The sequence below is a fragment of the Hyperoodon ampullatus genome (assembly GCF_949752795.1).
Source record: "Hyperoodon ampullatus genome assembly, chromosome: 3".
Taxonomy (NCBI): Eukaryota; Metazoa; Chordata; class Mammalia; order Artiodactyla; family Ziphiidae; genus Hyperoodon; species Hyperoodon ampullatus.
Window position 1 is genome coordinate 94938752 of NC_136916.1, and position 12930 is coordinate 94951681.

The 12930-nt window shown below is 46.2% G+C and overlaps 1 protein-coding gene across 1 annotated transcript in view; it reads left to right on the forward strand.

Annotated features, from left to right (window-relative positions):
- EHD4 (EH domain containing 4) overlaps positions 1-12930 on the forward strand; it is a gene marked incomplete at both ends in the record, with an annotated part of 87772 nt that overhangs the window by 41582 nt on the left and 33260 nt on the right. The window contains one exon of the mRNA XM_079699872.1: positions 887-984. Coding sequence (XP_079555998.1) covers positions 887-984 — 98 coding nt within the window. The remainder of the gene's footprint in view (positions 1-886; positions 985-12930) is intronic.

A 12930-nucleotide genomic window follows, 5' to 3' on the forward strand; every position in this document is an offset into this window, starting at 1 on the left:
TGGCAAAGGATGAGCTGAACCTGAACCCAGGTCTGCTGATGCACAGGCCGCAATTTTCCTGCCACTTCACACTGCTTCCAAGGCCAACACCAGGGCAGCCGACTGGAACCACAGCAGAGGGATGGGGATGAGAAGGACAAGGTGGTAGCGGGAAGGTGATGGACAAGGAAGGAGGCTGGGAGATGCTTGGCCAGGGCCCTGACCACCCCTGCCCCTTCGTCCACTCTTAGGGCACCGAAGCACCTGGAGGATTTGGGGTGTTGCCCACAGGTGCTTGCCCCACCCTGAGCCTGGAGCCATAGCATGTCCCTGGGGCATCGGACAGTGAAAACAGGCCCTAGTACCTCCGCTGGCACATTAGGGAGTGAGCAGGGGCTGGACAGAGCTTGGGATACTCCAGCCCAGTGGGGCAGTGACCCTGAAGGAAGCATGGGATTCCCGGGGAGGAAAAGCCTGGGACGTTTGTCTAAGGAGCAGGATAGAGGAGGGGCGGGTGGGGCTGGTGGCCTTTGGAGTCACACCGACCTGGGTTTAAAGCTTAGCTCTGAGTGACCCTGAGCAAGTTACATAACCTCCCGGAGGTAGATGCTAATGTCTTCCTCATGAGATTAATATGAGGAACAAATGAGATGATGTTTGTAAAATACCTGTGTTCAATAAACGTTAGCTAAAATAAAATTAACAGTAAGGGATCTGGTGGTAGGGAGCAGCCGGTGCCAGGCTGCCCTGTGGACCAGCATCTAGTCTCCAGTGGAGGTGCCATCAATCTCCCCCAAGCCCCCGCTTTTCAGAAGATGTCAGTAGCCAGGAGAGGCCAAGGAGCTCCGAGGTTAGAGCACTCTGCAACGTGCAGGTTCTGATCCCACCTTTGATCCCTTTCTTCCAGGTTCATGTGCTCCCAGCTGCCCAATCAGGTCCTGAAGAGCATCAGCATCATCGACAGCCCCGGCATCCTGTCTGGGGAGAAGCAGCGCATCAGCCGAGGTCAGTGCCCACCCTGCCCTTCCGTGCCCCCCACTCCTCACCCGGGGCTGGCTGAGTCTTTCTCTGATGTTGGCAGAGGATTTCTGCCCCTGTCGTATTCTATCCATCCTCCAGGGCAACCCCAGCATCCCTGGGCAGCCCCAGGATCCAGAGCTAAAGAGGTCCCAGGAAATAACCAGGAAGTCATATGGTCAAAGGTTCTGCTCTTTCAACTGAGAAACTTTCTGGAGCCTTAGCCATAACCCCTTAATTCCTTTAAACACTGTCATGTAATACTAGTACCCACCTCACATAAATCTTCAGACTTTAAGAGGGGACCGCTTGCTGACCACTCGCTTGGACACATGACAAAAAATAAAGAAGGCCAGCTAGTGACAGCAAAGGAGAGAGCCCTCCCAGCTGCTCTTCCTCCCTCCCCCAGTGCCGTGTATTCCACCCCAGTCACCTCTGCAGCAGCCTTCTATTGAGTGAGTCTTTATTGCTATCTGCTTGGTGCCAGACGCTGTACCGCGCCCCGGGGTTGCAGAAAGAACAGGTGCGGTTTCTGCCCTGGGGGAGCTTGTGTTCTAATGAGGAAGATGGACATTAGTTTCGTTATCACAGAAATAAATAGAGAACAAGAGCTGGGATACTCACTCTGCAATGGGGACTGTTTATCAGAGTGTAAGGAGGATATCTGGCCTTGGCGTGTTGGGAAAGGCTATCCAGAGGAAGAGAGATTGGAGCCGGAATCTGGAGGATGAATAGGAATTACCTAAGGGAAGCTCTGGGGTGGGAAAGGAGAGACAATAAGGCGTTCAGAGGAGATTTGTGGAGAATAGAAAACGCTTGTGAAGAACAGTGATGTTTGGGCTTCTTCAGCCTTCACAACACAAGGCTGAGGCAGTACTGTTTCCAGATCCGTGCACTGTGGTTAAATAGATGGGCCTGCAGTCTCCCCCACCTTCCTGGTAAAGGGGCTGTTGGGAGCAGACCAGAGGACTGTTTACTTACAGAGAGGAAATTCCTGACAGGGAGGGCACTAGGATGGATTCCTGTGGTCCCAGAGGCAGGTCAAGTTCCCTCACCCTGGCCCTTGAAACAGAGGACAGTTCCTGGAGGCTTTGCTGGGAGGGAGAGGCTGGAGAGGATGCGTTGCTGCTGTCACTTCTCACTGGTAACTCATTACAGCCCCTGAACAGGAGCAGTGGGGTTATGGCCAGCCAGTGAACTGCCCCACTCCTGCAGCCAAAGAACATTACACAGGCCCTGGGACACACCTGGGAGCTAGAAAGCAGGGGTCCCGTGACAGGGTTAAAGAAAGGGCTCCCCATGTCTATAAGCCTTCTCTTCTCATGCCGTTTGAGAAATGCTGATTTTGCGGCCTCCGACTGCCTTGCTGTGCCTTCACCGATTCGTTCAGGGACTTAGTGAGCCATTAGGCCTCCCTGAGGCCTCCAAGAACATTGCACTTGTAGAAAAAGCCACAAATAACAGTTGTTAATGGTTTTCTCCAGCTCCTTAGTGACTTTTTCTTCGGCATATACAAACATACCTTTTTTAACAGAAATGTGATTGCCATGCACATTTGCTACAACTTGATTTTTTGCCATAACAGCTATCGCGGATCATTCTATGCCAGTATATTTAAATTACTTTATTCCTTTTGACAGCTGCTTAGGTTCTATCAAAGGGACATAACGTCATTTATTTAAACTGATTTGTGGATGTCGTGTGGTTAATAATTTTCCCTCTTGCAGACAGCACTCCAGAGAGACATCTTTTTTGTATCTCTACACCTCGGTGCCAATAGATTTTTTTAAAAACCAATTTAGGACCATTAATTTGGCCCCATTAAACATTGCTCTGAAAATACAATGTTTTGTTTTAAAAGGAAAATAAAGCAAACCCACGTCCCACAGCTTTTTCAAGCTGCCTGTGTTTCCGCTGCTTCTGCGTGTCTGACGGAAGTATGCCGGAGATATATGTGGTCCTGGAAATTTTCTTTTTGCCTCTATATTTTAGGACCTCTGGATTTTAGCTTCAGCCTTATCCATTCCTTTTCATTGGCAGGCCTTTGACCAATGCTAATCATCCATGTTCTTCAGGGTTTCTCCTGGGCTTAGTGATTCTAAGTGTCTTTCAACCTATAGCTCCTTCAGAGTAGTTAGCGTGGTGTAATGCTCTCAGGATGCTTTGAAGACAGTTCTTTTTAACACTTTATAATAACTGACTCATATCCTGACTTACTGTGGCATGTCCTTCTTCACATCCTATGCCCAGAAATAGCACATATGGTTCCAACCAGTCAGCTGGTCCCTGCCGCCCTGACAGACAGCAGCTGATGGGGAAGGACCCAGAGCGGCAAACAATGGCAGCACCGGGCAATGTGGCCAGGGTCCCCAGGCTTAGGTGCCATACCGTGTTCGGGCACCGTGGCTGGTTGGAGTCACTTAGCTGACAGTTTCAACCCCAAAGAATATTAACCCCGAAGGATGTGTACTGTTTTAAAGCTGCTTCAGCTTAAACTATTGCAAACAGCGCTGCCTTCTCACACACGCTCCTGTCTGCTTCCACCCCTCCAGCTCCTAAATCACAGCACCACCTTCGCCAGTCATCTGTGTCAACACTGGATGAGGCACGGAGACAAACTGTGACCCCACAGAACATTTGAAACATCCGCCCTTGACCGTATTGGTGGGGCTTTGCCTCCCTGACGGGTGTTTCGTCTGTGCAAGAGGAAGGGGGCAGCTGCTGCCCCTCGTCTTGTCCCCTAGTGCAGTTGATGGATTAACCCTCAGCAGGCAGAGTCTCATCAAGCAGGTCCCTCTTACACATGTAGCGTCTCCTTGACGTGTGTATTCACAATAGCAGTATGAGAATAGCCACCAGGTGTTGAGCCCTTGCTGTGTGTCTACAGTGTGCTCTTCATTTAGGACTTGCTCAGTTAAACCTGCACACAGTCCTGCACAGACAGGAGCCCAGCCCTGACCAGGGAACCCCTCGCCCTCACTCCTCTGGGAAAGCGGAGCCTAACAGCGATTGTAAGAATTCTTTCCCCAGCTGCTGGGCAGATGGGCAACCAGGCTTGACATCCGGGGAGTGGACAGAGGAAAAGCTGTTAACGAGCTGCTGCTTTTGGAGAACAAGCTGAGGGGATGTGTGCTTCAGGCAGTGGCTGCAGGCTGACCCTGCTGTGTGGACCTAGTCCACCCTCTAGCCTGCAGGGTTGTACAGCCCTGGCTGAGCACACGCTGGGCAGACAGTGCAGCTGCAGGAGGAGGTGATGAGCATGGGGTGACTGCAGAGCACCCCCAAGAAGACCTGCTGACTGCATCACACTCAGAGTTCTCCCCGTCCGCATGGGATGAGGCAGATGGCAGGTGGGGCAGTGGAGCGTCGTGCTACTTTGCTGGTGGTCGAACAGGGAAGGAGGGACCTAAGCTGGGGAGCTGGCCTCGTCATCACTGGCAGCCCTTGGGTACCCCAGGGAACTGCCCAGGTACCCCGAGCTCTGGGAACCAGATGGCCTAGTGAGGGTATATCTCCAGGAAGGAGTCCTGAACCCGGGTTCAGTCACGTGCCTCCCCTTACCTGTGGCTCCCTTCTTCCTTGTTCATTCTTCTCTCTCATGACGTCCTAAGCCTGCTTCCTTTTTACTCTGTGCTGAGTAGAGGGGGCAAGTGTGATTACACGGAGGACATTGCTCTTCTCTTGGCCAAAGTCATAGGTGACCAGAAGAAACAGTTGACATTTCTACATGATGATTCATATTTTGGGGTGTTCAGTTTGAGGCAAAACATGGCAAACCCACTCTTATGTTAGAAGTGACCTTTACCAATTAGAATGTGTCTTAGCACAGCCTTCTCATCAGCAGGTCCTTAACATGGACCCTAGAAGTCAGGTCCCTGCTCTGTGCTCCAGAGTGAAACAAGAATGCATAGTCAGCATTGGAGGGGAGTAAATGTTGTCTGAATCTCCTCTTTGGGAGTTCTATAAATAAAATCCCCTAGAGTAATTGATTTTGAAGCAATTTTTAGTATACTACTCCATATGGAAACCCATTACCCTTCTGACGTTCCTTGGTTTAATTACAGTTAACAGAAGATCTTTAGGAACAGAAGGGTGAACTTAGATACTAACTTGTAGTTTTCTTGCCTGACATAGAGAATTCCCATCAAGCAGGAATTAAAATATTCTGATATATTTTTAATAACTTTATTCTACTGAAGTAAGAGCTACCTAAAATTCCTACAAACTTTTCTTGATTCTTTTCTTGTAGCCAATAAAGAAATGTTTTGAGTTCTTAAGATTTTCTAAGTTATTTTCTTGAAGTGGGTGGGTGAAATCTGACCAGGTTCAGTCTTGGGAACATCATTTGCCCTGCTGATGGCGTCCAGATTTTTGACTCTATGTGATAAGAAAAGAGCACATTTATCCACACATCCTTATTTTCATTCCCAATCTCTTATTATTCCGGCTCCTGAACTGTTTGCTTCCTAAAATACTGTTTATGTCGTGCTGAACCTAAATGTCATCTAGGATTTATTTCTGGACTTGGCATGAACACAGGTGTGTTCCCAACTGTGTGGTACAAACCTCTGGGTTCTGGCTGCAATTATAACATCCCTGTCTGACAAGGAGAAGACTGAAGAATTCTAATGTGGCAGCTGGTATACTTGTCCATCTACTTAGACATAAGCATTTGGAAGGTGCTATTTTAACAGCAAGTAATTATTCCTGTGGTTTCCTGAGAGCATGAGGTTTTGTGTAGCCTTCAACAGACTTGACTTTGATAACAAAAATAGTACAATTTTTCCCTTTTAAAAATTTAAATAACTCTAGAAGAAAAAAACTCTTGATCTGAATTTTCCAACAGGTCTACCAGCAGGTCGGACCTAGGACCTAGGACCAGCAGCTTGTCAAATGAAAGTCTAAGGGCACCTTCTTCTGATGTTTAAGCCCTTCTCTCTATAAGCCTTTCTCATTATAAATCAGTGAATAGAACTGAGAAGACAGTGAAAAATAGAAGGGCAGAAAATGTCCTGCTAGTAAAAGCAATCAATGATGATAATGAATAAAACAGAAGAGATCTAACTGTGCTTCAAATAACATAACAGGCCATAACATTAGCTTCAAAATCATTGATTAATGTCTTAACATTTACATATAGACATCCTTATGTCCTCCTGATTTTGGCAGCATTAAGGAAAGCACTCAAGAATAAAAAGGACATCTGAATACTGACAGGTACACGTGAGCAGGTCATTTCAAGGATATGCCAACACAGTGGAGGTGCCCAAACATAACATCACAAAAGAATTGACAGAACAGGAAACAGGGAATGGAAATCCAACTGGTAATCCTTAAAGATGCTAAAAAAATAGCGATGATGAAAACTGTAATCAGGGAAGTCCAAACACACTTACCTGACACATTTTTTGAGCTTGAAAGACAAAAGACTGGGTTTTGAAGGCTGCGCAAGACAGGAGAGAGAACATTTAGAAAGGTCCAGATAAGAGTGACTTCCCCTCTTGTGCTTTGGGAACAGGGAGGACTAGAGCGGAAAACACACACGTACATGGAGGAATGAGTCTTTTTCCCTAGAAGAGCGAGAAGGCTTGGAGCGAGATATTAGCCAGGTCCCACAGCAGCAGAGGCTCTTCTGAGAAGCACCTGGAGAGCTGAGAGCTGGAGGCTGAAGAGGCCAGCGGCTCCCAGGGCCAGGCGGTTACGGCAGGTGCTTCCTGTCCTCCAGGTGGACCACACAGCCCAAGGCTGGACTTCACAGAGAGTTTCTGAGGGGGGCCTGCCATGCCTGCTGAGTACCCCAGGAGAAGAAGTTCAGGCCTTACTTGGGTAGTATTATAAATAAGAGTAGAAATAATCATTAAATAAAGGGGAGTCGAGGCAGCACTATCCCCTCCTTCATTCTGTTCACCACCACCCAATACAGACACCGCTCAGGACCATCTCAGCATCTCAGACTGCGGTCACCTGAGCTCACTGGACATGTGACCCTCATTACAGGTGCTACTCCTGTCCCTGCCTTCCCATCCTGTGGTTGGTACAGGGTGTTTTTGTTTTTGTTTTTTTCAGTTTTATTGAGATAGAATTGACATATGGCACCGTTTAAGCTTAAGGGGTACCACATAAGGATTTGACTTACATACATCACGAAATGGTTACACAATAGGCTTAATGAACATCCATCATCTTACACAGATACAACATTAAAGAAATAGAAAAAATTCTTTTCCTTGTGATGAGAACTCAACTTTCATTTATAACATACAGCAGTGCTAATTATCTCCATCATGTTGTACATTATATCACTAGTAGTTATTTATCTTATAACTGGAATTTTTTACCTTTTGACTACCTTCATCTAATTCTCCCTCCTCCCACCCTGGCACAGGGTTTCTTAATTTTTTGTTCTGTTTCTGGGGTTTGGGGTTTACGACTGTTCAGGCTCTCTTAGCTCCTCTCCCTGTCCACTGCCGCTCCTCCCAGCTTTAAGGCATCCCCAGGCTTCATCAGCATGCCCTTCTACCTTCGCCCCTGGATCCAGAAGTTGAGCGGACAGGACCCAAGGTGGAGCCTTGAGGTACTCCAGTAGAGACTGCCCTCCACGTTGACAGCAGTTCGTTAATGAACAAGTTCAGTCGAGATGCAATGAGCTCCTGTGTGCCAGGTACTAAGCTAGGAATTGGGAGCAGAAAGATGAACAAGGTACCGCCCCTGCCTTGGAGTTGCTACAGCCTAGTGTGGTCATCCAGCCAGTCACTGATGCACCAAATTGTTCTGAAAGAAAGCTGTCACCTACATAGAGAATTATTATTCATTCAACAAACACTAGGCAAAAAAGATGGACATGGTCACTGCCCTTATGGAATTTACATTCTGATGGGAGAGTCAGGCAAGAAAAGCAGGTAAACAAATGAATAAAATCATTGTAAATAGTGATGAGTGCCAGGAAGGAAATAGATAAGGCATTGAGCTCAATGAGAAGGGGTGAGGTGGGAGGACCACAGTCTCGGAAGGTGGCGGAGGCCTGTGGCTGAAAGTTCAAAAGGCCGCGGCCTTGCAGAGGTGGACAGGTCAAGGTTTTTCAGGTTTTGGCTGACCAAAGATATATAAAAGATATATAAAAGATATATAAAAGAATAGACTTTCAAGTATCAGATATTCACCCATGGATTTCAATTCCTGCATATTCATGTTTTTTTCTGAGGCCCTTTTTTTTAGAACCTACACTATTCGGTCTGTAAACCCAGAGTCAAACATGTTGCTTTCCTAGGTCCAGTCAAGGGACTGAAGTCCCTGTGGGCTGTCCTATGTCATATAGCGGGAAACACGCGGGCAGGAGAATTGGACTTCCTGGGTTCCAGTTTAGCTCAGCCATCTACCAGCCATGCAGCCTTGGGAAAGTTGTGAATCTCTGTGGGAAATGAGGGTAATAATAGTACCTACCACATAATGCTGTTGTAACTGAGTTAATACCTAGGAAGCAGAAAATAATACCCAGCCTAGCACACGGTAAGTGCTCAGTAAATGTTAGCTGTTATTATTACTCTCACCATCTCAATGTGGTGGTGGTGGTATAGGCCAGAGTTTTCAAAGGCTGAATTTAATATTGGTTGGTACTGGTTTCTTGCCTCTTAAAGTCTTCTGTCTCAGAGTAGGGGAAATTTTTGTCAAGTTATTTGAAATGTGGAGTTTGTTGGTCAGGGACTGAATATGCTGTTTTTACCTTTTTTCCCCGTACCTCGGTCATTTTATTGATAATTAGCTTTTAAATTTTGAAATCACATGTCTCTCTGGAAATGGAAAAGAGACAACACCAACTGATCATCCAGTTTAAAAAATATTTGGTGGAAAAAGAATTTTAAAATAATGGACAGAGGGCCTCCCTGGTGGCGCAGTGGTTGAGAGTCCGCCTGCTGATGCAGGGGATACGGGTTCGTGCCCCGGTCTGGGAGGATCCCATATGCCGCGGAGCGGCTGGGCCCGTGAGCCATGGCCGCTGAGCCTGCGCATCCAGAGCCTGTGCTCCGCAACGGGAGAGGCCACAACAGTGAGAGGCCCGCGTACCGCAAAAAAAAAAAAAATAAAAATAATGGACAGATACTGTGTATGTGATCTTTTTGGCACTCCTTTATCTTAGAAGTGATGGTATAAAAAGCAATGGGTAATAGTAGGGGCGTGCTAGAGACTGTTCATTCAACACACATTTATATTGATTGCCTGCTGGGTGCCAAGCACTGTCCTGGATTCAAAAAGAATGAGGCACAGCCCCTGGCCCTGGTGCGCACACTTGGCTGGGGTGGATGGACCTGCAAACAAGCCACTCTGACCCTGTGCACTACAGGAGTTCTGAACAAGAAGTGGGGTATGGGAAGTAGGCTGTCAGCAAAGCTGCTAAGGGAAGGAACTCTTCTTCCCCTTTTTAAAAAAATCTGCATTTTCTCTCTCTCTCTCTGAACAATTCAGTGGGTTTTGTTTGTTTGTTTGTTTGTTTGTTTATATTTACAGAGTTGTGCAACCATCACCACAATGAATTTTAGAAAATTTTCATCACCTCAAAAAGAAACATTGTCCTCATTAGCAATCGCTACCCATTCTCCTCCCCCCAGACCCTGGCAACCACTAATCTACCTTCTGTCTCTGGATTTACCTACTCTGGACATTTCATATAAATGGAATCATACAGCATGTGGCTCTTGTGTCTGGCTCCTTTCACTTAGCATAATGTTTTCAAGGTTCATCTGAGTCAAACAGTGCTTCATTCCTTTTTATGGTTGAATAAAAATTCCATTGTACAGCTGTACCACGTTTTATTCATTCATAAGTTGGTGAACATTCGGGTTGTTTGCACTTTTTTGGCTATTTTGAATAATGCTGCTATGATCATTCATGTATGAGTTTTTGTGAAAATGTGCATTCTTGGGGCTTCCCTGGCGGTCCAGTGGTTAAGACTCTGCATTTCTACTGCAGGGGGCATGGGTGGGTTTGATTCCTGGTCGGGGAACTAAGATTCCACATGACGCAGGGCGCAGGCAAAAAAAAAAAGAGAGTGAGAAAACGTATGTTCTTGATTCTCTTGGGTATAAATCTAGGAGCGGAATTGCTGAATCATATGGTAACTCAGTATTTAATGTTTTGAGAAACTGCCAGACTGTTTTCCAAAGTGACTGCATCGTTTTATATTTTCATACACCAGTAGTGTACGAGGGTTCCAGTTTCTCCACATTCTCATCAACGCTGTCATTTTGCTTAGAGCCATCCTCACAGGTATGAAGGGATATTTCACCGTGGTTTCAATTTACATTTCGCTAATGGTTAATGATGTTGAGCATCTTTTCATGTGCGTTGTGGCCACTTCTATATTTTCTTTGAAGAAATGTATATATAGAGGCTTTGCCCATTTTTAATTGGATTATTTGTCTTTTAATTGTTGAGTTTTAACATTCTTTATTTTTTTAATTAATTTATTTTTAATTTTTGGCTACGTTGGGTCTTTGTTGCTGTGTGCGGGCTTTCTCTAGTTGTGGTGAGCAGGGGCTACTCTTCATTGCGGTGTGTGGGCTTTCTCTAGTTGTGGCGAGCAGGGGCTACTCTTCATTGCAGTGTGTGGGCTTCTCATTGCAGTGGCTTCTCTTATTGTGGAGCACGGGCTCTAGGCATGTGGGCTTCAGTAGTTGTGGCATGCAGGCTCAGTAGTTGTGGCTCACGGGCTCTAGAGCGCAGGCTCAGTTATAGCACACGGGCTTAGTTGCTCTGCGGCATGTGGGATCTTCCCGGACCAGGGCTCGAACCCATGTACCCTGCGTTGGCAGGCGGATTCTTAACCGCTGCGCCACCCAGGAAGCCCGAGTTTTAACATTCTTTATATGTCCTATGTACTAGTCAAATATATGACTTGCAAATATTTTGTCTCATTTTCTGTGTTGTCTTTTCACTTTCTTTATGGTCTAGCCTGAAGCATTAAAAGTTTTTAATTTTAATGAAGTCTAATTTATCTGTTTAAATTTTTGCCAGTTGTGCTTTTGTCCTAACCCAAGCTCATGAAAATTCACTCCTATATTTTTCTAAGAGGTTTATAGTTTTAGCACTTACATTTAGGTCGTTGATCCATTTTAAGTTAATTTTTGTATATGGTGTGACTTTAGGGCCTACCTTCATTCTTTCGCATGTGTGTATCTAGTTGTCCCGGCACCATTTGTTGAAAAGACAGTACTTTCCCCACTGAATTGTCTTGGCACCCTTATTGAAAATCAGTTGGCTATAAATGTGGAGGTTTATTTCTGGATTCTCAATTCTATTTCATTGATCTGTATGTCTGACCTTATGATGCAGGTCTTCTTGATCAGAGACTCCAGATAAATGTGTGAGTTCATCAACCCGCAAGGTCAGGGCCGTACAGGATGAGGTGAGGATAAAGTGAGTTGATGTGACATCTTGTCACGGTACTTGTCTGGTGCACAGTCAAGGGAAAGATAACCTGGCTGCCCTAACTACTGTTATTCTCCTCGAGACAATGGAAGGAGGTTGCAACAACGGGAAGATGTGTGAGCTCAGAACCCTCTGGAGGAATGTGAGTCATGCCTGTGGCTGGAGTGTGTGTATGTGGCGGGTGGACGCACACGTCAGGAGACTGGGTTTATCCTGGAGGCTGTGTGGAATACTGAGGAGTATGAGGTAGAGAATGACATGGTAGAGAATTCTGTAGGAATTCTGTAGAGTAGAACTTACTTATGTCCACAGGCTCAGATCATGAAGCCATTTTTATATTTAGAGCTTGAGCTGAATGACTTGTCTCTGAGCTTTGTTTGAATTTGGCAACAACAGAAAAGGGTGCATCCCCAGTGCCTGGGGCTGATTGCTGATGAATTTGTTGGCAGACCCTGTTTTCTGGCCAGAGCTAAGGCCAGTCTGAGGTTGGGTTGTGAGGTCCTGGACATCACTCGCTTCTTGGGCCTCCAACAGGAAATCCTGCTTGCTTTTTGTTTCAGGGAAGTTTGCTGACAAACCCCTTCAGACTCCTTTTCCGTCGGTGCCACAGGAAATTCCACACCATGAGTGTGGCTCCTTCTGCCCCTACTGTGAGCGCATCATGACTGTGACTCAGAATGGCATTTGCCAAGCCCTGGAAGATATCTTTAGTTTTTGTTAATACCTTAAATGCATACTCCGTGAGAAATGACTGCTTCTACCCAAATTTTAAACCTACCTAGACTTTTAAATGAAAAATGAATTTTTTTTTAATTGGAGAAAGGGTACTTCCCATAGAGAGCAGCTCATGCTCATAAAACATTTCATAGACATTGGGATACAGAGATTAATCAGAGAAAAGGTTTGCTCCTTACTCTTTTGAGTGCTAATAATATAGCTGACACTTGCACAGTGCATTGTCAAGTGTTTTCCATATATTATTAACTCATTTGCTCCTTACAAAAGCTGTATGAGGTAGGAACTGCCCTCCCATTCTATAGGAGAGAAGACTGAGACACAAAGAAGTTAAGTCCACAGTCCTATAGCTAGCGTGGTAGCCAGTCTCCAAAGACACCTCTTGCTCCCACCACTGCCAACCATGAACCATGCCTTGCAGTATTCATGCCCTTGAATCTGGGATGGCCTCTGGCTCACTTTTTGATCAGTAGAATTCAGCAGAAGTGATGCTGTATGACTTCCCACGTCTAAGTCATAAGAAGCCCTGAAGGTTCCACCTGGAGCTCTTGGCATGTTTATTCTTGGGAAGCCAACCACTATTTTAAAAGTCCAGCTGCCCTGAGACCACCATACTGTGAGGGAAGCCCAAGCTAGTCACATGGGGCAGCCGAGAGGCTCAGGCAGCCTCCGACTGGCCCAGCTGAAATAGGAGCAAAGCCGTGGAGGACCAGCTCAGTTGAGCCTTAAGATGATTCCAGCCCCAACTGCCACCTGACTTTCACCTCATGGCAGACC